General features: G+C 58.9%; 3 protein-coding genes across 6 annotated transcripts in view; 2 read left to right on the top strand and 1 right to left on the bottom strand.

Moving 5' to 3' along the window:
- Positions 1-654: 654 nt before the first annotated feature.
- On the top strand, positions 655-6,126 carry LOC143162902 (scavenger receptor cysteine-rich type 1 protein M130-like). The gene is made up of 13 exons (XM_076343472.1): positions 655-713; positions 1,379-1,788; positions 1,880-2,197; positions 2,275-2,577; positions 2,659-2,973; positions 3,162-3,470; positions 3,550-3,858; positions 3,977-4,360; positions 4,443-4,583; positions 4,734-4,829; positions 5,054-5,137; positions 5,450-5,584; positions 5,769-6,126. Exons 1-13 carry the CDS (start codon positions 655-657, stop codon positions 5,882-5,884), a joined length of 2,979 nt encoding a protein of 992 aa, XP_076199587.1. The 3' UTR covers positions 5,885-6,126.
- Positions 6,127-6,199: 73 nt separating this feature from the next.
- Positions 6,200-21,808, bottom strand: LOC143163036 (NACHT, LRR and PYD domains-containing protein 3-like). Its single transcript, XM_076343671.1, has 9 exons — positions 21,548-21,808; positions 21,270-21,368; positions 11,471-11,766; positions 9,107-10,808; positions 8,406-8,534; positions 7,576-7,746; positions 7,141-7,314; positions 6,872-7,042; positions 6,200-6,712 (listed from the first exon to the last, which is right to left on the bottom strand). The coding sequence occupies exons 3-9, from the start codon at positions 11,751-11,753 to the stop codon at positions 6,481-6,483; spliced, it is 2,862 nt and encodes a 953-aa protein (XP_076199786.1). The 5' UTR covers positions 11,754-11,766; positions 21,270-21,368; positions 21,548-21,808; the 3' UTR covers positions 6,200-6,480.
- Positions 21,036-27,389, top strand: part of CEND1 (cell cycle exit and neuronal differentiation 1) — a 22,381-nt gene continuing 16,027 nt past the window's right edge. For 2 of the 4 annotated variants that reach the window (XR_012995830.1, XR_012995829.1), the window contains exon 1: positions 21,036-21,121. The gene's annotated coding sequence lies outside the window, so the exon portion shown is untranslated. Of the gene's footprint in view, positions 21,122-21,222; positions 21,279-22,591; positions 22,645-27,389 lie in introns of those variants that run through there. The other 2 variants (XM_076343707.1, XM_076343708.1) reach the window with 2 other exon arrangements.

Raw genomic sequence — 27,389 nt, 5'->3', positions numbered from 1 at the left:
GGCTGGCGGCATGTGGCGGCGCTGCCCACGCTGCCTGCAGGTGTGCCCCCGCGGCCCCCGCAGGGAGGAGGCGATTCCCCCGGCGCGGTCGCGGTGCCACCAACGGCTGCCACCACGCGTGGCCCCTTGGCCACCTGCGTTTCCTGGCTGCTGCCACGCTGGCCTCCGGCGGGTGGCTGGGCCCTTCCGCCGCCATCGTGATTTGGGGCTGTTGCTGCGCTTTTGGCGGCTTTGCCTGGGCTTGCGCATCTGCAGCCTGTCGATGCGAACCCGCCTGCCGCGTCGCCTCCTCCTCGCCCTCTTCCGTGTCCCGCCGCCCCGGCCGTGGCCACCGGCACCGCTCAGCACCGACGGAGCCCACCAGGTCCCGTGGCCCTGGGTGGCTCAGCCCCGTCCTCGTCCTCGCACGCAACTGAGACCTCGAGGGAGCTCCTACTCCTTTCCACCTCCTGTGCCCATTGGTTTTTGCTGGTGCTCGGTCCCGGCTTAGCCAGGCGGGTCCCGTCCTCCCCACCCCCCCCCACCACCCCCCCCCCCGGCACCGGGTTGGCTCCGTGGCCCCCTTGGCGGCGTCACCGAGGGCAGATGCCGGTTGTGCGAAAAGCACGGTGTTATCGGTAGCACTGCAGGTGGCCGGGGAGCCGCGTGCGGTCGATGCCGACGCCGGGTCCCCGCCTGGGGGAAAACCGCCTCCTTCCTGCCCGCGCTGCGAGGTGAGCGCGAGGGCACACCTGCAGGCAGCGCGGGCAGCACCGCCATGTGCTGCCGGCCTCCGCGAGGGGCCGGGGACGTGCCACCTGCAAACACCGCAGTGAGCCTGGGGGCGGCTTTCACCTCGGTGCCCCCCTGGGGTCTGCAGGCACTCCCGGGGAGGGGAGCACCCCAAGGATGGGTGCCGGTGTGACGGGGTCTTTGGGCTTTGCCCCGTGCCGGTGCTGAGGGCGGCCCTGTGGAGGCTCTGGTAGATTTTGGGGTGAATCCTGTCGCCATCAGGACTGGGCTCTTGCCGGGCTCCGGCAGCAGGGTCAGCCCCACGGGGGGACACGGGTGGGAAGGGCCCATGCGCCTCACGCCGGCCGCAGGTGCCCTGGGAGGGGGGGCTGGCTCCCCCCGGGGACATCCGGGTGCCGACCCACCGTGGCGAGGTGTGTGACGCCAGAAGCGGAGCCGAGCCTCATATTTGGGCACGGAGCAGGTTATTGGAGGCCGGGGCCCTGCCAGCTGGGAGATAACCCGCCTGATAACGGCTCAAAAGGTGCTGCCGCCTCCATTGGCTCCCGGCCGCGGCGCTGCCTATATATCACCCACCCCGTGCTGGGGGGGCCGGGACGGCAGGATGGTGCCCGTTGGGGTGCTGGGGCTGCTCCTGTGCGTGCAGCTCTGTGGGGGTGAGCGCCGGGGTGGGGGGCAGCCGTGGGGCAGGGACCCCCTGCCCCCGGGCCGGGCTCAGCACCCTCCTTGCCGCAGGCACTGGGGAGCTGCGGCTGGTGGATGGCGGCGGGCGCTGCGCCGGGAGGGTGGAGATGAAGCACGGTGGCGAGTGGGGCTCCGTCTGCAGCTACGACTTTGACTGGGATGCCCGTTGGGCCACCGTGGTGTGCCGGCAGCTGGGCTGCGGCCCGGTGGCCAAGGCGTCCCCCTACGCCCCGTTCGGGCAGGGCACCGGCCGGATCTGGCTCCAGCCTTTCTTCTGCGTGGGCAACGAGGCGGTGCTGCAGGACTGTCCCCACTTCGGCTGGGGACAGCACTTCTGTGGCCACGAGCGGGACGTGGGGGTGACCTGCGCAGGTGAGGTGGGGAGGCTGGCCATGCCGGGACACCCGCCGTGTGCCGGGGCATCCCCCGGCAGGGCTGAGGCCATGCCGGTGCCCCGGTGCAGAGGCGGTGGAGCTGAGGCTGGTGGCTGGCGGGGGTCCCTGCGCCGGCAGGGTAGAGGTGAAGCTGCGGGGCCGCTGGGGCTCGGTGGCGGATGTCAGCTGGGACATGGAGGACGCCGAGGTGGTGTGCCAGCAGCTGGGCTGCGGCTCGGCCGCCGGCGCCTACACCGCCAGCACCCGCTTCGGCGAAGGGGACGGCCCCATCAACCTGGTTCTGGTCAACTGCCGCGGGGACGAGGCCGCCTTCTGGGACTGCGAGATCCGTGGCTGGGGACCCTACATCGGCACTCACAACTTCGACACCGCCGTTGTCTGCCAAGGTAGGAGCTGAGCGGCGGTGGGGACGCACCGGTCCCGGCACATCCCTCCCCATTGACTCCCACCCCGCTCCCGGCAGGGTTTGCCCGGCTGGTCAGCGGCGACAGCGCCTGCGACGGGTGGCTGGAGGTGCGGCGGGGCCGAGCCTGGATCGGCGTCTGCGAGGACGCTGTGGACATCAAGGCCGCCCAGGTGGTCTGCAGGGAGCTGGGCTGCGGCACGGCGCTGGCCGTCCCCGGCTCCGGCCGGTTTGAGGCGGGAACGGGGCCGCTCTGGGAGGAAGGGTTCGAGTGCAACGGCACCGAGCCCCTCCTCGCTGCCTGCACCCGGCGGCCGCCCCGCAGCCAGGGCTGTGCCGGCCATGCCAGCATCATCTGCTCCCGTAAGCGCTGGGGATGCCGGGGGTTGTGGGGGGGGTCCCCGCACCATCGTTCCCCCCTCCCCAACGCCCTTTCTGCCGCAGCCTACACGGGTTTCCGGCTGGCGGACAACAGCTCGGGCTGCGCTGGGCGGGTGGAGGCGGAGGTGGGGGGGACGTGGGGGTCCCTCTGCGCCACCGGCTGGGACCTGCCCGACGCCCACGTCCTCTGCCACCACCTCGGCTGCGGCCCCGCCGCCGCCGTGCCCCCGGGAGGCTCCTTCGGCGGGGGGGACGGGCCGCTGTGGCAGGACGCCTTTGGCTGCAGCGGGAGTGAGCGGCACCCGGGCGAGTGCCCCACAGCGGTACTGGGGGAGCCCGCCTGCCCCCCCGGCCATGCTGCCGCCGTCAACTGCTCAGGTCTGTATGGCACCCCCCCCTCCCCTGGGAAAAGCCTTAAGGGGCTTTTGGGACACCCCAAAAATTGGGAGTGGAGGACGCAGGGCCATTTTGGGGTGAGGGGAGGGCTGAAGCGGGGCCTCGGCATCCCCTCAGGGCCCCTACGGTGCTGGTGCCGCGGCCCCACGGCACCACCGGGGATTTTGCAGGCATTGCTGAGCTCCTGCGGCTGGTGGAGGGGGAGAGCCGGTGTGACGGGCGGCTGGAGGTCTCCGCAAGCCCCGGGGCCTGGGCCTACGTGCAGGCAGGGCTGTGGGGTGCCCGGGATGCCAGCGTGGTGTGCCAGCAGCTGGGCTGTGGCGTGCTGGAGAAGGTCTACGCTGTGCCGGGCTCGGGCACCGTGGGGCTGCAGGGGCTGCGGTCTGCCGGCACGGAGGAGAACCTGGCCCAGGGCAACGTCTCGGGGACAGCCGCCGCGCTGACCGGCAGCCCCGAGGAAGTGGCCATCGTCTGCTCGGGTGAGTGTCTCAGGAAGGGCCGGGGGGTGCCGGCAACACCGAGCAGCCGCCCCAGCCGGGTCCCCTCCGTGCCCCGCAGGCAGCCGTCGGGTGAGGCTGGCGGGCGGCCCTGGGCGCTGCGCCGGGCGGGTGGAGGTCTACGTCAATGGCACCTGGGGCACCGTCTGCCAGGAAACCTGGGACCTCCCGGATGCCACCGTCGTCTGCCGCCAGCTGGGCTGCGGAATGGCGCTGGCGGCACCCAGATCGGCTCGCTTCGGTCCCGGCACGGGGCCGCTGTGGCCGGATGCCGGTGGCTGCGCCGGGACCGAGGCGTCGCTCTGGGACTGCCCGGCCTCGGCACAGCGTGGCTGCCGGCGCGGTGGCGGGGCGGGAGCAGTCTGCTCAGGTCAGTGCCGTGCGCCCCCAGCTCGGGGACCAGGGGGACCATCCCCCCGGGGGGGTGTGTGCCTGGCCCAGCCGTGCCGTGACATCCCCCCCCCCCCCGCCCCGGTGCCCCCTTGCAGAGTGGCTCTCCCTGCGGCTGGCGGGCGGCAGCAGCCGCTGCAGAGGGTACCTGGAGGTGCTCTACAACGGCACCTGGGGCCGCGTGTGCGTCGAGGGCACCAGCCCCGCCACGGCCACCGCCGCCTGCCGGCAGCTGGGCTGCGGGGACAGGGGGACGCTGGTGGCCGCCCCCGCCTGGGACCCAGCCCCCGCCTGGCTGGCCTGGGTGGGCTGCAAGGAGGGGGCCCGCTCGCTCTGGCGGTGCCCCTCGGCACCCTGGCGCCTGCAGGACTGCAGCCCCGGCGGTGATGCCCACGTTGTTTGTGACAAGGACAGTGACGGCACGAGCGGGACGCCCACCCCGTCCCTGGGTAGCCGCTGCCCGGAGGGTGCCACTTGCACAGGTAGCTCTGCCCGTGCCGGCAATCCCCCACGCTGGGCTGGCCGGAGTCCCCCTCCTCACGCTGCCTGACGATGTCCCCGCAGGTGTCCCCAGCAGCACCCCCCTGGTGGTGGCAGGGACCGTGCTGGTGCCCACGGTCCTGTGCGTGGTCCTGGGGATACTGCTGTGCCTGGCTCTGGGCACCCTGGCCGTGCAGGTGTGCCGCGCCAGGGCTCGGCGCCAAGGTGGGTCCCGGTGGGTGGGTGCTGGGGCAGAACCGGTTTGGGGGTCCTGGGGCTTCCCCGCCGCGAGGCAGCTCAGAGGGTGGGCAGCGGGTGACCCCAGTGCCACCCACGGTCCCCACGGCCCCGGGTGAGCGCTGCTCGTCATTTCAGGCCCCGGCAGAGCTGCGGATGCCGTCTCTGATGCCGTCTACGAGGAGCTGGACTACACCCTGACGCCCGAGTACCAGGAGGTACCCAGTCGCTCAGGTCAGTGCAGCCCCCTGCCCCGTGCCCGGCAGCTCTCCCCGAAGGGGGTGAGCTCTGCTCCACGGCCCCACTGCAGCACCGGGTCCTGGTGGTGCGGCACCGGCTCATCCCCGTGGTGTGGGGGTGTCCCCCAGTCCCACCGCAGCCCCGTTCTGCGGCGAGGGGCTGTGCTGCCCACAGTGCCGGCTCCGGCCACCCCCAACACCCTGTCCTCCCCCCGCCAGGCTCCCCGTCGGAGGGGTCGGCGACGGAGCTGCCGTATTACAACGAGGGCAGCATGGAGGAGAGTGACCCCAAGGCAGCCCCAGGTAGGGGCACGGGGGCAGGAACCTGGTGGGGAGACCCGGGGAGAGGGGAGGCGGCCAGGCGCTGGGGCTGGGGAGCCAAGGGGACACGGCCCCTCCTCGCCCAGGCGAGCCCAGCTCAGCTGCGGCTCTCGTTAGCATGCAGCGAAGCATCAACCTTTCCCTGCTGATTAATCCCTGCTGCAGCCCTGGCTGAGAGCTTGCAGCCCCGGTGCCACCAGGACATCCCCGGTGGCGTGGCCGGAGGGGGGTGGCACAGCCAGACCCCTGCCACGGGCTCCGGTTCATTCCTGTCCACCCCCGTGCCTGTCCCAGACTCCCCTGCCCAGCACGGCCCCCCGGATGGCTATGACGATGCCGCAGCCATGCCGGAGGAGTCCCCCGCTCCCGGCGCTGGGGACATCTCTGAGGGGGTGGCACGGAGGAGCTGGGGCTGTGTCCCACCCACAGGTAAGAGGGGCCGCAGCCGCCCTGTCCCCTGGAGAGCCACCTCTGGGGGGGGGCTTGGCTGCAGTGGCGGGCAGGGAGCAGGCAGCGAATCTATGGGGGCTGCGGCAAGACCCCAGCCGGGGTCTGGCAGGAGGGACATGAAGCAGCCCCCCCTCCAAGGCACCAGCCTTTGCTGTCCCCTAAGGTGGGAGCTGCCCCTCGCCAAGTCCCCCAGGAGCCACAAGGGACCCCCCGGCACAGCCCCCGGGGGGGACAGACTACGACGATGTTGGCATCAGCACCCTGGGGACGGTGCTGTGAGGATGCCCCGGCCACACCACCGGAGTCCCTGGGGACACGCGTGCAGGGTGGTGGGCCTCTGTCCCCAAGAAGGGGTGGCCCTGGCCACGGAGGTCACCTCTCCCTGCCCAGGACCACAGCACAGCAGCAAAACGGCTCCCGTGTCCCTCCCGCGAGCAGCGCCGCTGGGATTATTTTTTAATTTCACTTTGAATTTCTCCTTTTTTTTTCTCTATTAAAACCCAAAACTGTCTGGAGACTCACTTCCAGGGCTGGCACCTTGTTCCCGGGTACATCAGCCATCCCTTGGGGACTTGGGGCAGGAGCTGGACCCACAGATGCGTCCCTGGGCATGGCGGGGACAGGGGGGCAGAATGGGGAAGAGCACAGGGGGATTCCTGGGACTGGCCCCGGGGCCTTTATTTGGCATCGGCAAACACCCACACAACTATTCCCACCGACACGCGTGGGGAAACGGGAGAGGGAAGGACCTGGACCGGCTCTGCCCTGACCCCCAGCAGATGCAGGCAGGACCTCCTCCCCTGTCCCCCCACGCGTGGGGCGGGCTCAAACCCCGGGAGGCTTCCCCCTCGCCTTCAGCAGCACCGAGAACTGGGCTAGAAATGGCTCCGGTTGTTGCAAGGACCTCTCCTAAAGGAGGGGAGCGCCTTCCTGCCTCCTGGCCTCCCCGCGCCCGGCAGGACCCCGCGGTGGAAAGGCAGCCGGGCCATGGCCCCCGCCTGTGGCACGTCCTGCTTGAGGAGGTTCCCGATCTTCAAGTCGGGCTTCAGTGCCCGCAGGGCGGCCAGCTCCTGCAGCGCTTCCTCGCTTAACCCGGACGTGCTCAGTCTTTAAATAGAGGGAGGAAAGGAGAAGCGCTGTTAAACCACCCTCGGCTCTCCTGGGCGCCGGGATGCTGGTATCCCCCTCCCTGTGCCGCAGCATCCGACCCTGGGGTGCCGGCGTGGGGAGGCCGGGGACATAAGGGGGACGTGCCAGGCACCTTACCCCAGTGCCCGCAGTGGGCAGGCGGGATGCCGGAGCTGCTGGCAGAGCTGCAGGACGCCGTCGGCTCCCAGCTCATTGTCGCTCAGGTCCAGGCAGGTGAGGTGGGGGCTCTCCACCAGCCGGGTGGCCAGGGCTCGGCAGCAGGCGCCGGTCAGCCGGCAGCTCCCCAGCCTGCAGGACCAAGGCAAACAGGGACGCGGGGTTTGACCGGCTGGTTGGTGAGCTGCTCCGGGTGGGATGGAGGGAACGCCGGCCCTGCGGCCCCTTACCGCAGCGTCTGCAGCTGGCAGGCACGGCGCTGGAGCCCCTCGCACAGCAGCTGCATGCCAGCATCGCGCAGCCCCTCGCTGAAGGACAAATCCAGCTCCTCCAAGCGCGGGCTGGTGCCCAGCACGGTGGCGAGGTCCTCACAGCAGGCGCTGGTGAGGCGGGAGTACCACAGCCTGCCGGAGACCCACGGGAAAGACACTCAGAGCCAGCCCAAGGGCCCCCCCGGTGCCACCCCACCATGGTGACGGTCCCCACCCCGGTGCCCCTGCTTTCGAGCTCCTCACCCTGGGAGAGTGGAACAGAGGGACGATGCCACCCTGGAGGGACTTTTTTGGGGTACCTCCCCAGCCCTCCACTCCACCCCGTGGGTTTGGCCGCCTGGGAGATGCCCGTGGGATGCCGGGGGGATGCCCGGGGGTGCCGGGGCCACTCACTGCAGGATGCGCAGGCGGCAGCCGGGCTGCCGCAGCCCCTCGCAGAGCAGGCGCACGCCACCATCGCCCAGCGTGCCGTCGCCCAGCTCCAGCCGGGCCAGGCTGGGGTGTTCGGCCAGCAGCGCCGCCAGCTCCGCGCAGCAGCTCTCCGACAGCCCGCACCACTGCAGCCTGCGGGGAGAGCCGCAGAGAACTGATGGGCTCATCGCACCTGCCCCGGCCACACCTCCTCCCCCCCCCCGCCAATCAGCATGGAGGGACCACACCCACCCACCACCCAGCCAATCAGCATGGAGGGGCCACGCCCACCCACCACATAGCCAATCAGCATGGAGGAACTGCACCAATCCACCCATTGCAGGGCCAATTAGCATGGAGGGACCACACCCACCCACCATATGGCCAATCAGCATGGAGGGACCACACCCACCCATCCCACAGCCAATCAGCATGGAGGGACCACACCCTCCCACCCACCCCCCACCCCCCAATCAGCATGGAGGGACCACACCCACCCATCCCACAGCCAATCAGCATGGAGGGACCACATGCTCCCCCCCCCCCCAATCAGCATGGAGGGGCCACACCCACCCATGGCCAAATGGCTGCCCGGCCTCACCCCCCCGGCCACATGCTGGTGGTCCCCAGGGTGCAGCAGGGCACTGGGGGGGGGGGGAAGCAGCACCCACCCACTCCCCTCTGGTTTGGGTGCCCCCACCCACACCCCAGAGCCAGCGGGGGCGGCCAGGCCCCGGCCAGCACACCCTCCCCGTGCCGGCAGCAGCACCGCAGCTGCGGTTTCGGCTCGGCGCCGAGGGCAGGTCTCTTACCGGAGCGCCCGCAGGCCGCTGCCCGGGTGCCGCAGCGCCCGGCAGAGCAGGTGGATGGGGGAGCGTAGGCCCTCCTGCCGCCACTCAGCGAGGGGACGGGGACGTTCGCCGGCTCCCGAGGCACCGGAGCTGCAGGGGGACAGAGCCCCGGGGGGGCACGGGCAGTCCTCGCCGGCACTTGGAGCTGCCGGCTTCGACGCCGGCACACAAACCGCCCCCCCCCAATCAGTGCTCGCCGCCAGCTCGCGGGATGTCTCCTTGGGTGGGACCTCCATGGCTTTGGAGATGCAAAGGATCACGAGCATTACTGCTGGCGCTACCTGCTCTCAGGAAAAGCTCGGGGCACACTTAAAATTTCATCACCGGGGATCTCCCCTTTGCGTGCAAGAAGGGGGACGTGAAGCCAAACTGACACCCGGGCGCAGATGGGCCTCTTCAGGCCGGGGAAGTTGAGCCGAGACGCTCCATCTCCATCAGTCCCACCGCATGCAGCGGACGGAGGATCCCGCGGGATCCTTATTCTCCCACAATTCTCCCCAAGAAAAAGTAAAATCCTCCGCTGAGGAATTAAACCCCCAGTGAAAGGACAAGCTGGTCTTTGGGTGGAAGGAGCTGAAACGCCTTTAAAACCATCCTTTGGGGCGGAGAAGGAGAATTCTTTGCGATTTTGGGTCGCTAGAGCAGAGAGGGGCAGTACTTACCGAGGCACCGACGCGGCCAGCTCCTTCCCGGGATCCTGCTGGCGGAAGGAGCATCCCCGGAGGGTGACGCAGCCCAGCGCAGCCCACTGCCTGATGCAGAAGGAAAGAGCCATTTGGTCGTACAGGGTCAGCTTGATGTCCTGCAAGTCTATGTCGGTGAAATGACCCAGCGCGCTTTGCGCAAAGCTTTTCTCGTTCATCTCGAACAAAAAGTGGAAAGTGTCCAACTCCGAAACCTTCAGCGCTTGGCTGGGATGGGAGATGCCCCTGTGCTTCCCCTGAAGCCACCTCAGCATATCTTCCCTGGCTTGCGGTGAAATTCTGCACCCGATGATTTTGTCCGCGTACTCTATCGATTTTTGGCTTATCAGACCAAACAGGAACCGCACTGTTAAGTTCAAATCCTTCCTGGACTTGCTATAACTTTCTAATAACATATTTACGTCCTTTGCGAGAGCCCCCGAGTCACCGACCGTTTCCTCATCGTCCTCCAGAACGTAAAACATCGCCGCAAAAAACTCCTGGAGGTGCAGGTGGGTGAAGCTGTAGATGTTCTCATGGTCTACACCTTTCTTTGAGATCTCCTCATTGAGGAAGAGGGGGAGAAGGTCTGGCTGGTCCAAGCCACGGTCCTTGATTTCCTTCTCCTCAAAGAGGACCTTGTGCTTCCAGATGCCGTCGGCAGCCAAGGAGCAGAGCTTGCGCAGGAACCGCTGGAGGTCCTGCGGGTTGTCCCTGCCTCTGCACTTCATTAACCAGGAGAGGTAAAACACGCTCATCCACGTGGTGGCTTTAGAGCACTCGACGAGGTTTTTCTTCTTGTAAAGCTCTTGTTCAAGGATGGTGCAGACAGTCCAGCTCATGACGGGGATGACGCACAAGCTGTAGAGGATCTCGTTGCCTCTGACAAACCTGAAGGCCACGTCGGCTTTATTGTCGTTCTCAAAATACCTGTGGAAATACTCCTCCCTCATGGCTGCCGAAAATCCCAGTATTTCTGCGTAATACTCACCCTCCAGGCACTGCCCCAGGCTTTGAAGAGCCGTCGGCCTCGTGGTGATGAGCAAGGAGGACTCGGGCAGGACAGTCTTCTTCAACAAGCTCATCAGGGTGGTTTCCAGAGGCTTCACTTCCCTGGGGTCAGAGCTCAGCTCAACTTCAGGCTGCACCAAGGAAAATCCCAGGGCCTCAAAGCCATCAAAAATGAACAGGATCTTCTTCTGGTCATCCAGGATCTTCCCAGACGGCGTCCGCCTGTGAGGGCAGCACTTTGAAACCAGGTCTGCCACGCTCGCTTCCTTGGTAAAGGCAATGTCTTTACAGTCTATGCAGAAGACGTAGTCAAACTGCGTGTAGAGGGTCCCTTCCACCCACTCCACCATCACCTTCCTGACCGTCATCGTCTTCCCCATCCCCGGGGCCCCCACCAGCACCACAACCTGCGGCGTTTGCCCATCTCTGTCGGGTTTAAACAGTGTCTGTGCGGTGACAGTGACGGTGGCTGGTCCGTTGCCGGCATCGGCACGTCCACGGCTGGCGCCCACAGCTTCATGCTCACCTCCACGCTTGCTCCGAGGCTTCCTGGCGACGGTCAGGTCGGTGTAGCGGCTGCTGATGGACAGGTTCTCCCCGAGACGGGAGTTCACTTCTTTGTACCGGAGGAACTCCCGGACGACATGCTCTCTGTATTTCCGCTTGTACTCTGCGCCGGTGAGAAGCAGTGTCAGTCCCAAGCACAGCCAGATTCCCATGGAGCTCCTAACCAGCCCGACCGTGCTCCCGACACACAAATGGGACACTTGTTTCAACGCTCAGGGCTTTCCTAAGTCTGGCAGAGGCAATAAGGACACCGTCTGCGAGAATTTCGGGCCTCTGGTCAGTTGGGGGGGTCCTTCATCATCCTGATCCATCAACCACCCCGCAATCCTCATCCACCCCGAGAGCAAATGCAGTTGCCTGGGGCCACCTGCAGCCTCCGTCCCCTTCTGCTCGTGCCCCTGGGGCCAAAGGCACCGTCCCTGGGCTCCCGGGGATGCCTCTGGCTGCAAAGTGCTACCAAACGTGAGCTCTGCAGAGATGTCCTTAATCCCCACCCCAGGAGGAAAGGATCTGCCCAGCTGCCTGCCAGGCAGTGCCGAGAGCTGAAGGCTCTTCTCCGGGAGCAGAGGGAGCCTGGCAGTAGGTGGGGACAGCAAGAGGAGAGGTCACTAACAGCCCTCACACTAATAGGATCACAGCGGGACACCTTCGTGTTTCCAGGCTCCCCGAGAAACCAAAACCTGCTCTTACCAACTTCTACCTGTCTCCAGGATCACCCAAGGGAAAAAGAGAGAAAGAAAAGGAAAATTTGCTCCGGCTTCCTACCTTTCACCTTCTCATCCAGGAGTTTCTCAACGAGGTCTCTCTGGTTCATCTCTTCGAACAACGCAATCGCTATGTCCATCATGGCGTCTTCGCTGTAGTTCTCGCCCATGCAGTGGGCAAGCGCGCAAGGGTGGGCGGCCTTGACCAGCGAATCCTTGGGGATATTCCATCCTCCTTCCACGTGAACATCCGATAACTTTGTCTTAAACTCCTGAAAGTCTTTAGGTGCGAGACCCTGCAGTGCTCGTACGAGAACGGCTAACGCACGCTCTTCCCCTGCCATCACGGGATGTCACCTGAAAATACCAAAGGTTAGAAATCACGGCTACACCATGGCAAGAGGTTTTGGAGCTGGGCACCGAGTTTGTCCTGTACAGCCTGGTTCTTCCTGCGCCGGAAAGGCTGGGGACAGTCACCCCAGTGTGGCAAGGTCACCAGGGCTGCGGGTGCTGCAGGATCTGGCACCGTGGGGATGTCCCCCCTGGGATGGGGCACAGGAGAGAGAAAAGCACCCAAAAAAGCATCGTGGGGGCTTCTAACCAGACTGGGAGCTGCAGCCCCTCGGGGCGGAATCCCCTCGGCCCCGGGGACAGCCCGGTCCCCATGGCCCTGCCTGGCCGGTTCCCCATCCCGCCTTGCCCATGCCGTCCCTCGGCGCAGCGTGGCCGGCCGTGCCGCGATGCACTCACCGCACCGCCCGGATGGCGGGGCCCTGCCGGAGGGGGCCAGGCGCTGCCTGAAATCCCCGTCCCGCGTACAGGCAGGGTTTTGCTTTTCAACGGCAGCCCGACATCCGGCACACCCTTCCTCCTTCCCCGCCATGGGGCGGCTCGCCAGCCGGCCGCCATAAAACCACCGGGATGGGCAATTTAATACCCGAAGGACTGCCGGCAATAAGCTCATAAGGAAGATGCTGTTTTGGGGGAGGAAAGGCGGCTTTAGGAAAGCGCGCTGATGCTCGCAGACACCGCAGCGCCTCTTCTGCTTCTTGCCTCCCCCCGTGCCGGCAGCTCACCCTCCTCCTAACAACAGGTCATGGGTTTGACTGAAAAACCACCGACCCCCTGAATTTCCAACCTTTCCAGAGTATCGGCGCTTTGCTCGGGGTCCCCAAGCCATTTACTAGCCTTGTCTTGGTAAGAAAAGTCACGGAGCCTTCTCCTCCTCCCTCTTCCTTATTTCTGGTATCACTCTTCTCCTCCCCATTTCCAGTCTCCCGTGTCTTTAGGAGACAAGTACCATCCCGCAGCTCTCCGGGAGCAGATCCGGCTGGAATTAGTTTCCTGTAAATTCAGGAAATCAGAGGGAAGCTGCAGTTTCCCGCAGGGATTACTGCCTGCTGCAGCTTTCACCCTGGAGCAAGGGGGACCTCCAAGGGGACCCCATCACAGGCCGCGTGAAGCTAAATTTAGATGCTTGCAAAAGCAGAGTAGGCTCGAGAAATTAAAAATAGCTGCGGGAAACGGAGAATTAGACTGGGAGCTGTCAGAGGAAGAGGATTATCGGGCTGATATGCATGAAAGGGAAAGGGAAAAGGAGCTGGGAGCAACAGTCGCTGTCCCAGTCTAACAGCTGTCCTGGGGCACACGAGACTGCAAAAATAAAGCACAGTGGTGGAGTGGAGCACAGCACTTCTAGAAATGTCTTCAAGTTTTAGATCAAATGGAAATGAAATAGCTCAATGCTTAGAGCTTGTGCTACACCAGCCTTTGCTCTGACGTGCACTAAGGGATCGGTATATGCCCTTCCTGCTGAGCGCGTTAAACCACATTGCCCAGCAGATAGGTAAGAAATCAGCAGCACAAAGATGGATCCAGAAACTGGGAGAAGATGGAGAAGATTTTTCCGAACCAATGCAGAATTGCTGAGATACCAGCAGGATGCGATATCCTATCCCACCAGCCCTTCGCTGGTGAGGCACAGGCGGCTCCGGTGATGAGTCACAGGAACTCGCTGCCCAAACGCAGGGAAGCCTCCCTGGGCTCGGCTGGTAGAGATCAAACGGAGGGGTGCTAGTAATTATGGCCTGGGTTCAGGAGAAAAGGGGAAAATTTAACATGGGCCAAGCGGGAGCTGTGGCTTGCAGTAACGAGGGGATGGACACTGGAGCAGAGGAGTAGGGGATGTTTGGGAAATGGTGATGGCAGGGGTAGTACATCGGGGGAAAAAAAATGGATCAAAGATGTTAAGGGCTCTGGAGAGCATTAAAGGATTTAGCGGGAGAAATGACAAAACGGGATGGGATTTGCTGGAGGGAGCGATACCGCAGCTGAGAGGAGCGGTAGCAGGACACCGTGATGCTCCTGCATCTCTGCCACCTCCCAGCTGGCCAACGTCATCCGTAAAGAGGTTGGCTTCGACCCGGCACTGCCCACACAAATGGGTGCCTGTGTGCCAAACACCGGGACCCTGGGGGGCCGCCTCGAGGTTGTACCCAGGAGATACGAAGGTACCAGCGGGCTTTCGATGCAGCAGTGAAGATACCCTTATTTTAGAAAGCGGTTGGAAGATGGAGTGTAGACTCTTACTGGATTTTTACGGTGAGATTTTTGTGTCGGCAATACAGAAACCGGGCAAAGGCCGTTATAAAGGGTGAAAGGAGAGATACAAGCTTTAAGGGGGACAGATGGAGAATAATGGAAAGAGCCACCCCAGGAGGATGGCAGAAAACCCCACTCTGTGTAAAACCCATTGCCCAAGCTGAACTAGTGGGACCTTCTGGTCCCCCGTACAAATACTCATATCCTAAAGAAGCTGAGATGCTCCGAGTGAAATCGTTAAGGATTATTTTAAACAAAGCGTTTCTTGAGAAACTACAAACCCGTATAATTTTCCCCTGCGGCCCGTTAGAAAGGCTGATGGAAAATCCGAGCAAATGCCAGTGGAATACTGCCAAAGAAATGCATTCCCCATGAGAACAGCTCCTAGTTTAGCGAATATGCCAGTGATTATTGCTAAGTTACCAGAAAACAAGTGGGTTTCAGCTATAGATCCAACCGTTTCTTCACCATCCTGCTTACTGAAGAATCAATTTTCGGATTTGCTTTTGCATTTGGAGAGAGGGAATGAACCCTTGCACAGGTACCGCCGGGGCTTCACAGCGCACCTGCAGGCACAGGCTCATGTCAGGAACTTGTTCAAACTATTGTCTCCAGAGGATAAAGAAAAAACGTCTTATGTGGATGATATTCCAGCGACCGGAGCTACTGAAGAGGTGAGAGGTATCCAAGTTTTAAAATTAGCAGGTCAAACAGGATTTGAAGTAGGCACCATTAGTGCAAGCTGAGGTTAACTACTGGGAATTACAGCTGGCAAGCCAGGAAGACCAATAGGTACAAGAGTGGTTAAAGCTTTGTGTGAAATAAAGGCTTCTTATCAAGCCCAACTGAGAACACCATTAGGAGGATTTAGTTTCTGACAGCAGCACATCTGTAACTTTGCCGGTTATCTGCAGACCACTCTGGAAATCACTGATTAAGACTCTGGAGTGGAAGTGGATCTCGGGACACGATGATGCTCTAACTCAGGTGGAAAGAAGCTGCTCTAAGACCCTCTGCACTAAAATGACCAGTACTGGGAAAGCATCTTTCAACGGGAATTTCCCCATCCCCTGGTTCTAGGGAAGCAGAAAAATAGTTACAGCAGGTACCAGCAGCACGTGAACTGTGCTCGTGAACTTCAGGGTCCGGAGCCAAAACTACCCCAGCAGCCTGGGCTGGGCTGGTCTTTGAGGCTTTTACCCTCACAGTCCGCTTGTGACTTCAACTCTGTTTGTGAGTTGTCCCATCTGCTCATACCCCTCCCAGGTTTTAGGGAAACCCGTCAGCAGAGTGTCATCTACAGGAATGCCAGCGGGCATTGATATTAGCGGGTAGGAGAGAGACTGTACAGACCTCACAAGGACCAGATCGTCTTGCTCCTGCCCTAACTGAACAAGGTGTAGGCTGAACTGTTGAGAATAAAACCCGGCTGCAGTTACTGGGTATGGATGCAAGTGTCCTTTTTAAAGAACCCAGTAATAAACCAAAGGTATGCTTTATCAGCGAGAGCCGCATGTATGAGCAAGCTAAAAATAGTCCTCTATGTTGCTATTAATAGAGCAGGAGAGCAAGTAGTGGGGAAACTGTTAAACCCCCCCCTCCAAGTAGAGTACGGGCTATTATAGGCTTTATTAAGAGAGAAACTCTTTAGGCAGAACCCATTGCATCTCTTTGTGGACAGTGGTGATGTTAATAAAGAAATAAAATACTGGAGGTATGACTGGAGAAAGGGGGATAGAAAGCATGATGGGAGATGAAGAAAATGAGATTTCTCTTACAAGCTTAGAAAGACAGTGGGCAGAAAATCTATGCAATGCATGGTAAAGTACATGGGAAGCCTGAAGACAATACTGTGGAAGAATTTAATAAGCCAGGAGATCAAATGACTCAGTTTAACTGCTGCAGTCTCGAGCCACGGGAAGGTCTGCAGCATCCTTGCCGGACTCATGAAGATGACCTGCTGTTTGTGGATGACCAACGGAGATGGAGAACAGCTATCTGCAGGGCAGAACCCGTGTATCAAGGCAAGTCCCCAGGCCTCAGCTGTCAGATTTTGCCCATCTGGAGCTTTATTTTCTTTCAGTTTAACCAGAGCAGCCAGTAATTCCTGCAATAGTTTTTTTCATGATTAAATATCTAACCTGTGTCCTATCATGGTCTTGCTTAGCTTGGTCTAACAACTTAAAGCAATAATAATAACTTGAGATCCAAGAATAAGAACTGTTACAGCTCTCAAGGGAGCCCGGAGAGTTACAGCTCTTGAGATCTGGATCCACCCAGGCTGGGGACTCACAGTTAAAGCATTGCAAAAACGCTCTAAAATTATAATGACCTGATGAGCTTGGTGGGTTTATTTGCTTATAGGATCAGCCTTGGGGGACAACAGTTTCCAGAGAAGCAGCTAGACCTAGTGAGAGACACCAAATCCCATAGTGGTCCCTTAAGCAAGCATGTAAATGTAGGAGGAATTTGCAAAGGGGGTAGGGGAGGAAATCAAACAAGAAAGGAAAAAAGTGTTTGAAACAGGTGCAAAACTAAGCTCTAGCAGTACTTGACTAATTAAAGGCTGAAAGAATGGTGTGTTAAGGATATATAAAAGATATATAAATATAAGAGGTATAGTGTTGCTTATGCTAAAGGCAAATATATTGGCTAACTGGAAATTATATGGAGGGGAAAATATCCCATCACTGTCAGGTTATGGGGAGGTATTTGGGAACTTTTGAAGGATGGAGGCTTACAGAAATACTGCTCTGTACCTCTTAATGCACCCTGCTGTACAGTTAATTGCATTTACATTTTTGCAAAGTGTTATTAATTATGATAATTGCAATATACTATAGAGCTAGAATGCTTATAGGTAAATATTATTATTGCAGAGCTAACTAATTATTATGTGAACTATGAATGAAAATTAACAGTACCATAAATGAACTTAGCATTGCCAGGAGAGCATCAGAAAAGCCTCTGCTGGGTGAGGCTGTGGGAGCCGGCTCTGCAGGTACCTGCAGGTGGGGATGGAGGGGTGATGCAGACCCCTCTGCAGGGTCTGTGCTGGGCGGGCAGTGCTGGAACAGGGTGAGGGGATGGGCCAGACCTGGGGTGCACCTGGGGAGTTGAGTCAGGAGATGGAGCCAGAGAGAGGACTAGGAACAGAACTACAGCCCAGGTGTAAGGTCCATGCAGGAGACAGGACCAGAAACAAGGCTACAATATGGACCTAAGATGCTTCCTAGAGTCAAGGCCAGAGAAGGGCTACCTACGGCACGGGTACAAGGTCCATCCTAGAGACAGGCTGAAGACAAGCTAAGGTGTGTACCTCTGAGGGATTCAATGAAGAGATGAGCTGCCTACAGCATTAGAGCTGAAGGCCACGCAGGAGATGGGGCTGAAGGTAGGCTCCCCTATAACACTACCCAAACAGAGACTGAGTGCCCAGGGCTGAGCTTAAATAGAGCCCAGGGGCCCATGGCAGTGGGTGGGGAGGTCCCAAGTGAGGCTGGTCAGGGCTTTGAGGCTATTAATAGCCCCTCAGGGGCCAGTGGGCTCGTATTTTCACTGCAAGGACTTTCTGTGCAGGGTGCTAAGCCAGGCAGCACTTCAGCGGCTACAACTGCAGACCCACCTTGGCTGCTGCAAGCTGCTCCACCGTGAGAAATGTCCTTCATGCGCTTCCCTGGAAGCGCGGAGGTAAGGAGGAATGGCTGCTGCCCAAATGGCCACAGGCTTTTGCTGCTGGGTAGCCTTTCCCACCCTCTCCAGCCATGGGTGGGTTGCAGCTGGGGCTCTAGGAGAGGAGAGAGGCTCCCTTGGGTGTTTCTGATGCCCAGGGATGAAATGAGCGTAAGCCCATTCTGTGACCTGCTCTCCTGCTTTTCATGCTCCAGTTTTTGAGCAGGGTACTTGTGTCTTGGTTAGGAGGGGGTAAACCCATCCTGTGGAGGAGACAGGGACTGGGGAACTAGGATTGAGGCACATGGGGATTTTGCAGCTGGGGCTGTTGACTGCCTGCAGCTTGCACGGGGCTGGCCTTTGAACCAGGCACGATGGAAAAGAAAATGCTTCAGGGGGATGTGTTTAGCAAAGCTGGCTTTGGGGGATGCTGGGAAAGGGGGAAGGGATGTTTTAAGGCACATTGGGAAATTTAAGGGGGGGGAAAAGTAGAGTCCTCATTGCCAGCATCTCAGCAGCTGATTGCAAATGGTGCAGCTACTGCGGCAAGGCTTGTGGGGTCCCTGCTGGGTGGCTCCTGCTGCAAGGGAATGGGACATTGAGGCCAGCAGGCTTTGCCAGGGGCAGGGCAGAGCTAACAGCGAGGTGGTGCAACCCAAACAATGTACATTCAGGGTTTCGCAGACCCCAAAATGAGCCTGGCTCTGTGGCGCCATGGGCTGAGCTGTATCCATCCAGCTCAGTTTCCCTGCTCAGAGCCTGCCCTCCTGCTTGCAGGAGATCAAATAGGTCTGGGAACATCTGTTTCTCTCTGAAAGTGCAGGGCACACCATGCCCCTTCCCAAGGATACTCCTGCCACCAAGCCCCCCCCCTCCCCAGCAGGGGGGCTCCGAAGGAGCCAGGGCTGTTCTTGTCCCCACTAACTCATCCTGGGGTACGCTGTGAGCTGAGGAGGAGGAGGAAAAAACAGCAGCACAGTTTCTAAAGGTTCCCCTCTCCATCTGACCTTGAAGAAGCTGTTTTCACCTTGCTGTGCCTTGAGCTGAATCGCTGCTTGCTGTGCCTGCGCCGGCGCTCGGCTCTCTCCCGTGCTGCGTTAGGGGTGATGTGACCCACTTGCTGCAGGGGACCCTTCCCGTGCTTGGCGCCAGGGAATTTCTGAGTGCTGCCTAGCTCTGGTGCTGCTTTCCTGGCTTCTCCCTCTCTCTGCAATGGCGGGGGGGTGAGGTTATTGGTTTTATAGCTCCTTTCCTTTGCTTCCCTTTTTTTCTACATAGGTAAAAATATTTTTAAAATTCAAAATCTGAAGCATATAATATAAATTCAGGAAGCCTGAGGCATATGAATGCATTGTGTGGGGCTGTTTATCTCCGAAGGCTGAGGCAGCATGCGTGAACGCAAGGAAATCGCAGCCGGAAGCCCCTGGCCTCGGCTCATCCAGGCTCTGGGGACTGGAGCCGGCAATTTCCGCTCACAGAAGGCTCCCTCCCTCCTCCTGCCGTGCCAAGGGGAGGCGCAGAGGCCGAGGATATTTCTGCCTGATGTAGAAGTGGCAAAAAGGTTTTATGAGTCCTGGGAGCAGCGGTTTGGGTATCTCTCCTGCATTAAATCACAGGTTTTCACAAGCTTTGCAGAAACTTAGCCCCTCTCTGCTGCTATCGATAGATCAGCAGACTCGGGAGGCATTAGAAAGGGGAAGCAGCTGTTTGCAGCCACTGAACCTTCACGGTCTTGGCTGTGCCTGGCACAAGTCCCTAAAAGAGCGGGGAGGGCTGGCACTGCTGTGTTTGGGATCAAACAGGCAGCGGAGGGGATATCAACATCAGCCACAGCTAATCCTGTCTGTGCCAGCTTCTCTGAGGCAAGCAGGCTCCTGAAGCCAAGGACTACATCGAGATAACCTTGCTCATCCCTGCTCCGAGGGAGTGTTGGTAGCTGCATCCGAAAGCAGCCCCTCGAAGCACGGCCTTTCCTGGGAGATTTGGGTTCCCACATCCAGCCCCTGTTTTCTGCAGTTTCCTTCAAACATGGGCAGAATTATTTTTTACAGTGGAATTCAAGCAGCCTGAGTATTTTTAAGCATGTTGGCATAGGTGAGACACACTGGCTTGGCTCTTGTGGGCAGTTTGGCAGAGCCAGAGAGGGTCAAGGAAGAAAATACTGATTTTTCTCTGGAGTTTCTGCCCTACTGCACTGAGTATGTTTGTGGCTGAGCTGTCGCTTGGCTGTGGTTTATGGGAGAGAGGAAAACACAGTGGCCACAGAAGTAAAGTGAGTTACTGAGCTGACAAAGTTGGTTTCTGATGGATTTCTGAGTATAATCTCCTTAAGATGTCTACACTTTCTACAAAACTGGTAGAAGCTGGTCAGTGGGTCCCAAGTAACTGTGTGGAGGAAGATGGGCAAGCATCACATAGCCCTTATTTCCTGAGGAAATCGGGCTAAAAGAGCTCTAGACAGTCCCAGGACCTGGCTGCAGTTTGGGGTACAAGCAAGATTTGACCCGGGTGGTGTGACTTTGAGACCTGTGCCTGGCTGGAGGAGGTGAGGCTGTGGCAGGGAGGGCTGTTTGCTTTTAACCAACATGCTGTGAAGCGCCGGTGCGGCTAAGGAGGAGGCTGCGTGTCTGGCACTGCCTGGCTGGATGTCTGACAGCGCTCCGCAGCGGGACCCGGGCTGCTTGCCCGGATCCGAGCCGGCCTTGGGCTGCCCGCAATCCCTCACAGACCTTGCAGGACTTTTGTAAGGGGAGTCAGACCCCAAGCCCGCTGGGGCAAGGGAGGGTCTGGGGAGAAGGGAAGCAGAGCTGGCACAAAACTACACCAAGGCGCAGCATTTTAGCTTCCTGCCTCCACCGTGCAGAGCTTCTCCTTGACAAGACAAATTGCCACTCCTTAACTTGCTGCTGGGGGATTGCCACGCTCAGAAATCCCTTATTCTGGTGGGGGGAGCCCCATACTCCTTTTTTCTCTTGTCTACACACAAGCATCCCAATTTATCAGGCTGGCCCCCTCCTATTTTCCCCAGTACGTTCCCCCCTGCTTTGTGGCTATATTCACTGTAATCACTGCAAACCCAGGCAGGCTTTGGAGGAGCAAGCGAGTGAAGCAGGCAGGGGGGCTCAGTGCTGCAGGGACAGCCCTGAATTGCGGAGCCAGCAAGCCACGGCTCAGCCCCAAATAACGGGGATGTGGAGATGCAGCTGGCCTGCCTTAACCGCCCTGCCGGCCCCCCCTTGGCATCCTGTCCCCCCCGAAAGTCCCAGCCCTTTCCTCTGGATTGGAGCGCTGTCTCCCCCCCTCCCCTGCTCTCCATCTTCATGCGGTCTGCAGAGGTGCATTGTGGGAAACTCCCAAGTTTTTTTCCCCTCCCTCCCTCCTCTCTGCGCAAGAGCCAGCTCCCAAGGTGTGACTCGTGCAGCCAGCCAGAGGACAGAAGGTAAGGGCTGCTGTTTTCCTCCATGCACGCTGGCACCCGGGGGGGGGGGGGCGAGGGGGCAGAGCTGCCGGGGGTCCCTAGCTATCGGCGGAGAGACGTGCAGCATTCCTACTCAGGGTGACATAGTGAAACAGAGACGCAGATCTACCTGGTCAAGGTGAGTGTCCGCCTCCTCGCAGCTGCCTGGGATGGAGGCCGGGGGCTGCCATGCCAGCCGGCTCGTGACCGTGTACCCACGCAGCTCTCCCTGTTAATAGGCAGCAGTGCTTTTTTATCCCAAAACAACGAGCACAGTGAGGATGGCTGGCCCCGAGCAGCTCCCTTCCCACCCCAGCTCCCCTCTTCTGCTCCCTGAAGGTCAGGCAGCCAGAGAAGGCATTTCCGCAAACGCAAGTGCGTGGGAGCCTGCCTGCTGCCTCCACGTACCTGCGATCTCCTCCGCTGCCTTTGCAGGATGTGCTGTGCTTGCCTGATCCGAGCTGGGCTGGCTGCTGTGAACTGCCACAGGGCTTCAGCAAGGGGGAGGCAGCAGCCCCGGGATGGAGACTGAGGTCTGATGCTGCAGAAACGCTCTGGAGGCAGAACAGCTCTGAGCACGGAGAAGCGGAGCCGGCCATGTGCCGGAAACGGGGCCGCCGGGAGGGAGGAGGGAAAGCAGCATCCCCAGATAAAACCTTCCAGCCTTGGCAGGAAAGCCTGTACACCTCCCTGAAAGGTTTTGATCAGGTTTCCAGCTGCATTTCCTCTCCCATCTGCACGGGCGGTGGTATTTGTTTGCCCTTCGCTCTGCCTGGATGGGTTTAATGTCTCTGTTTAATTGCTGTCAATCCTGAGGCAGGAGGGAAGCACGGCTAGGAACAGCCAGCAGCCCTGGCTATTAGTCTTCACCTTTCCCAAGGAAGGAGCTGGGGATTGTTCTGTTAGGCAGGGGGGCTTTGATATCGAAGGGGTATCCTTTGATATGACCCCCGGCTTGTGCTGGAAAGGAGCTCACAAAGGGAAATCTGCCCAAAAAAGACCAAAATGGAGAGAGATGACGGAGGCAATAGTGCCTATTTTCAGCTATGGGGAGAAGATCGCACCAAGTGTAGTGGGAGGGAGGAGGACACCAGACCAGGGCTCCTCTTTCAAGGTGTGTGTTCCCAGGGATGAAATGCATGGGGGGGATGTCTCGGGCTTTTCAGTCTGATGGCCCTGCCTCTCTGCGCATCTATGTGCATCCGTGCCCTGTATGTTTGCAGAGACCTGTTGATTTGGTCCCTGCTCCTGCTTAGTTCTCTGTGACCATCTGGTAGCTTCCGATGGCGTTGGGGGTGAGAAGGAAGACGATTTTTATTCTTGAATCGAGGTCAGCCTGGCAAAACTTTGGCTTTGGGGCAGCAGGAGGAAGCCCTCCCCGTCGCAGCCCCGTTTTCCTGGGTGGGGCTTGGGCAGGATGCTGTCAGGAGAGGGAGGATGGACTACGCTGGATTGAGCTCCCTGCTCCATCTCAGGACTGACCTCCAAAAGTTTGACCTTCACAGGTTTGACCTTCAGCGTTTTCCATCTTTCCTTTCTCAGCCACGGTGCTCAACACCAGCCTCTAACCCCATGGTATTGTGGCAGGACGGGGGAAGAAAATCCAGAATTCTCCTAAATGTGGATATTCATCCCCCTGCATCCATCCCCTCCGCTGGCAGGCTGCCAGGACCGGGGACTGGCGAGCGCCCTGGCACACTCTCCCCATCCTTGGTCGGGCGTGGGGGCAGGCAGATGGGGCAGAGGGGAGGGATGGAGCTCTCTGAGCAAGCATTTCTGCGCTGGAGGAGCTTTGGCCTTCCTTCCCCAGATCCCTCCCAGCTTTCTGCAGGGAGGGAGAGCGCTCTGGTTTTGCCGCACAAGGTAAGCGATGGGCTTTACACCAGAGCGTACCAGGAGCCTCCCTGGAAGGTCACTGCCTCGTGCTGAATCGTCCGCTCGTCTGCCTGCAGTGGCTTCTTACATTTCAGCTGCAAAGCAACAGTTTTCAGGCTGACGTCTGCAGATCTAGGGGTTGTCAGATTCAGGACCTGGCTCTGCACATGCAGAATTGCCTCCATAATCTCTTTGCCGGCCACAGCTGAGCCACAAAGGGGGGGTGATGCCATGAAAGCCTGGTGCAATCCCGCATCGGTCAGAAGGGATGGGTTTAGGATGCCCATTTAACCTGTTAAATTTGCTGCTGCTTACTGCAGTGGTTGGGGCTATTTTACTGTGTCAGAGATTACCCTCATCTTTTTTGCTTGTAGATACTGAATTTGAGAGATACAGGACCCACTGACTGTCAGGAAGATGCCTTAAAAGCATAGATCTGTTAGAAAGGAAATCAGCCTTCTGCATCTGGGTACCAGCTCCTGGCTGCCTGGGGAGCAGCACCCCAAATTGGAAGCATCTGCCCTCTTGCCAAAGGCAGTTTCCCAAGTGCTGGCAGGCTCAGTGTAAAGAGCAGGGCTTTGTGGTGGAAAGGAATGAGTTGTTCACCCTTCTCCAAGAGGCAGAAAGGAGGCATGAAACACTTGCTGACCCTGCCACAACGTTATTCCTGAGATGGCATCGCAGACCCAATGCTGAGCAGAGAACTGAGACCTGCCCCATGTTAGGATGGATGTTATGGGGAATTGCTTATCTATTCCCTGGGGAGACCCAAGTGTTTTGAGGGTGGCAGTAACCTCCTTCCTGGAGCAAGCAGCATTCTGGGAAGACAGCTGAGCAGAGCCAAAAGCAGTGTGGACCTCCAGATGACGGAGGAGGGGGTGTCACTGATGCTGAGCTATAAAGCTGAGCTTGAAAGGACAATAATTGGCTTCTCGATAGCAGGGCTGCAATGGGAGGCTGCTGGGCCAGCTTCTGCTGGGGCTTTTGGACTCTGGTGGCCTCCCTTCTGATCCCACAAGAGGTGCCAGCCTGTCCCCAGGAAGGGATGTGCCACCTTTCGGTGCAGCAACTTGCCCCCAGTGCCACAGAGCTGCTGGCATTGAATCGCTGGCTCTGGGAGGGCTGGAAAAGCATTATGGAGAAACAAAATGAGTGTGTTTGCAAAATGCTGAGTGTGGCAGAAAGCCAAGACAGGAGGAGGTGCCCAGGGTGGGATGCAGGGGTGGCACAGCAGTCTGGGACGCAGGATGCACCCAGATGTGTGTCTGTGCCTGCCTGCAAGACGTCACGCTTGTGGGTTAAGGCTCTGTGGTTCATGTTGCTGGCTGCGCATCTACCGCTGCATCTCCTGAATCGCTCCCCGTTGAAACTACTCCAGTGCTTCGATCCAGTATCCTGCCAAATAGCTGCCATGGAAAAAAGTCATCCTGGCTGAGAATCCTTTCCTTTGTTCCCCTAAATTTCTGTCTTGGGGTGAGTGATGCTCAGTCCTGTCAGGGAGAGGCTTAAGACCTAACATCTCATGAGTTTTGAAGGGTAAAAGCTACAATCTTGTTCCACTACAAAAAATGGAACTATAAAGCGGAAAAACAATACTTGATTCTGTGTCTGAGGGGGGCTCAAACCCAGGATTAAAGCTAGGACAGCACAGCAAAGTGAGGTACTCTGAAATTGTTTTAGTTATGACAGTCCCCCTTTGGGGGCCTGTGCACCGTGTTATGACCCTGAGAAGCCAGGCTTTGCAGCAGCAGGGTATTTCCAACCTAATCTCAGCAAAGTATTTTCAGATTCTCTCTAGTTCTAGAAACAGCTTTGCTGTACGCTGTGGCTGAGAGCACAGCTGGTCCAGCTGCATCACGAGGGCTGGTGGCACCTGAGCGGGTGACCAGGCAGGTTGTACAGCCTTGCTAGCTGTGACTTCTCCTGCCAACAGCAGGTCAGGTCCATCCTGGGTGTAACTCAGTGCCCACCCCTACGGACATCAGTCAGAGCACGATTGGCACCACTGGAGAGTTTGAGACAAAATCTTCTATTTCCCAAGGCTGTTTTGGTAATGCTTTCCTGATTTCTACCATGTTTTGGAACAGCTGTGAGCTGCGGCATGAAAAAAGGGTTTGTGTTGGTTTCGCGTCCGTACCAGCGCAGGGTGCCAGGTGCAGCGCGGAGTTTGGGTGATGAGTTGCCCCTTTGGGACCGTGCATGGTGAGCACTCTGATGGAGGAAGGAAGGAGCGGGCTTGGTTGGGGTTTTTTTGGCAGCAGCCTGTATATTTTTAATAGAGTTGTGGGCAGGAAGCTGAAGTGAACTGCAAGTGCTTTTCAGCCCGTGTTGCCGCAGAGAAATGGCTGGGTTTGTGCCTGCGAGGTGCCCTGGAAGGAGCTTTTGCGGACGGTGCGGCAGGAAACGTGCAGCGGGAGCTCGCTGTGGGTCTGCTGAAGGGCAGGGTGAAACAGCAGCAAGCCGTCCTTCTCTCGATGCTGGAGGTTTAAGGGCAGAGTCACTCAGGTTTACCGTTTTTCATGGTTCTTATTGCTTTATTTTCACACAGGGGGAGAGAAGAGAACGGAACAAAAATGTGGAGTACGTTTTTGCTATGTACGTGGCTGTGTACAGGCAGAGTACCTGAACAGTGTAGGTTAGAGCTGTGTTTTGGGTTAAAGAAAAAAAAAAAAGAACAAAAGTAAAGCCCCTGGCAGGAGTATGGGGGGTGTGTGTGTCTGCAATGTCGCCTCCATCTCTCAGAGAATAAAATGTCTGCCATGTCCATCCCAGTGAGATCTTTGCGGTCAGGACAAGCGTGGCTTGCAGGTGTGACGCTTGGCTCAGACGTCATCTCCTGTAGAAGTCATGGTGTAGAAAAAGGCCGTTTAGCCTTTTTCTGGGCTCGTGCTGGTGGGGAGTGTATTGGGGCTGGCTGCAGGGCTCCAAAATGCTGTGTCACCTGTGTGGGGACCGTGGCCGGACTGTGGCAGGGCAGCCTCTGGAGAGGACACTGGCACTTGTGTTGCTTCGCCCCGTCTCTGTGCAGTTAGTTGGTGGCCCACCGGGATGCCCAGGGTCTGCATCCCACAGCCGTTCCCTTTGCAGATGTACGGCAAAAGCCGGTTTTGCTGGGCTACGGGAGCCCGTCCTGTTCCCACATCTTGCCTTGGTGCCAGGTATAACCCAACCTCTGAACACTGATGCATCACCCGGGGAGAGGCGACGTGTCTCGGTGGCACAGGGGGCGCGGGGTAGGGTCCTGCAAGGCTGGCCACGCTCTGGGGGCTGTGTGGGTGATGGGTGCAGTTTTGGTCATTGCCAGCACCAGCTGGACAGGTGACGAGAGCGCTGGGTCTCAGTGCAGCCGCAGGACTGACGCAGCCATGGAGCGGAGGCTTTGCTGGCAAATCTCCCCCTGTGGCAGCAATTTGAAGCTGCTGCTGCTGCCGCCTGTTAAAATACTTCCAGCATCTGACGCTCTCCACGTCAAGATTCAAAGGGTTTGTCTGAGAGGGAAATGTTTAATCCAGGGCCGGGAGGAGGGATGTGGGGAGTAGCAAACAACAGATTGGGAAAAGGGTTCCTAAATATCTCATCAGAGTGAAGTGGGTCAACAGTGTTTGCTGTAACTTGGTGCTGCTGTCTCCAAGGCTTGGCTTTGGGAGGGCTGGGAAACACAGCTGTCTCCCTGCCCAGCCTGGTCCTGGTGCACTGAGGCTGTTTGAAAGCATCTATGACAAGCGACTCCCGCTATCGTTGTGCTTGCGTTGTGTTTTATCACATTTGCTGTGCATTGCGTCAGGAGCGGGGGGCCAAAATAGACCATAAGGGAGCTAAAATCCTCCTTGGGGAGCTGCCCACGGCAGCTGAACGAACACAAGCTCCTTATGTAAAGCTGTTTTAGTATTTATGGTAATACTGAGAGGCACTGCATTACCTCATCTGTCTTCACAGCACTTCTTGGAGATGGGGGAAAAGGCTTAGTCACACTACCCTGCTGTCTTTTATCTTAGGTGCTTGCCTGGCATCCCACTGCCTTTAACGTTTTTATTCCCCCAGCAGCTCAGGAGGGGGGAGCAGTGCTATATTTTTTTTTTAGATGGGTTTTGATGGTTTCTTACATGATGTTCAGTTGAGCTAGCAAATACTTGCACTCCCTCCTGCAGTCTGCTCATTTCAGCCCATGCTCAGTCCCTCCTTTTCTTAACTCCCTTCCAAGCCACTTTGGTGCATGGGGAGATTTGCTAATCTTTGGGAGAAGAAAGGGAGGTGAGAATGGTCTTAAGCCTCAGGATCTTAGGAGGGACACCCCAAACCCTACGCCCGTGGCTCTCTGAAATAATCCCTTCTCCAGGGCAATGTGCTTGACTGCAGCCTATTTCTTCTTTTGCCA

The sequence above is a fragment of the Aptenodytes patagonicus genome, chromosome 7 (assembly GCF_965638725.1).
Source record: "Aptenodytes patagonicus chromosome 7, bAptPat1.pri.cur, whole genome shotgun sequence".
NCBI lineage: Eukaryota > Metazoa > Chordata > Aves > Sphenisciformes > Spheniscidae > Aptenodytes > Aptenodytes patagonicus.
This window is presented reverse-complemented; position numbering and strand designations above follow the sequence as displayed.

What these genes read in the sequence shown, in the direction of transcription:
- LOC143162902 (XM_076343472.1), top strand. Translation starts at nt 655, where the DNA reads ATGCCGACGCCGGGTCCCCGCCTGGGGGAAAACCGCCTCCTTCCTGCC. An exon ending in CTTCCTGCCCGCGCTGCGAG is followed by an intron (nt 714 to 1,378) that starts GTGAGCGCGAGG and finishes CTGTGCGTGCAG; the next exon opens with CTCTGTGGGGGTGAGCGCCG. An exon ending in CGTGGGGGTGACCTGCGCAG is followed by an intron (nt 1,789 to 1,879) that starts GTGAGGTGGGGA and finishes GCCCCGGTGCAG; the next exon opens with AGGCGGTGGAGCTGAGGCTG.
- LOC143163036 (XM_076343671.1), bottom strand. Translation starts at nt 11,753, where the DNA reads ATGGCAGGGGAAGAGCGTGCGTTAGCCGTTCTCGTACGAGCACTGCAG. An exon ending in CCTGGATGAGAAGGTGAAAG is followed by an intron (nt 10,809 to 11,470) that starts GTAGGAAGCCGG and finishes TCACCGGCGCAG; the next exon opens with AGTACAAGCGGAAATACAGA. An exon ending in AGCGGCCTGCGGGCGCTCCG is followed by an intron (nt 7,747 to 8,405) that starts GTAAGAGACCTG and finishes CTCTCCCCGCAG; the next exon opens with GCTGCAGTGGTGCGGGCTGT.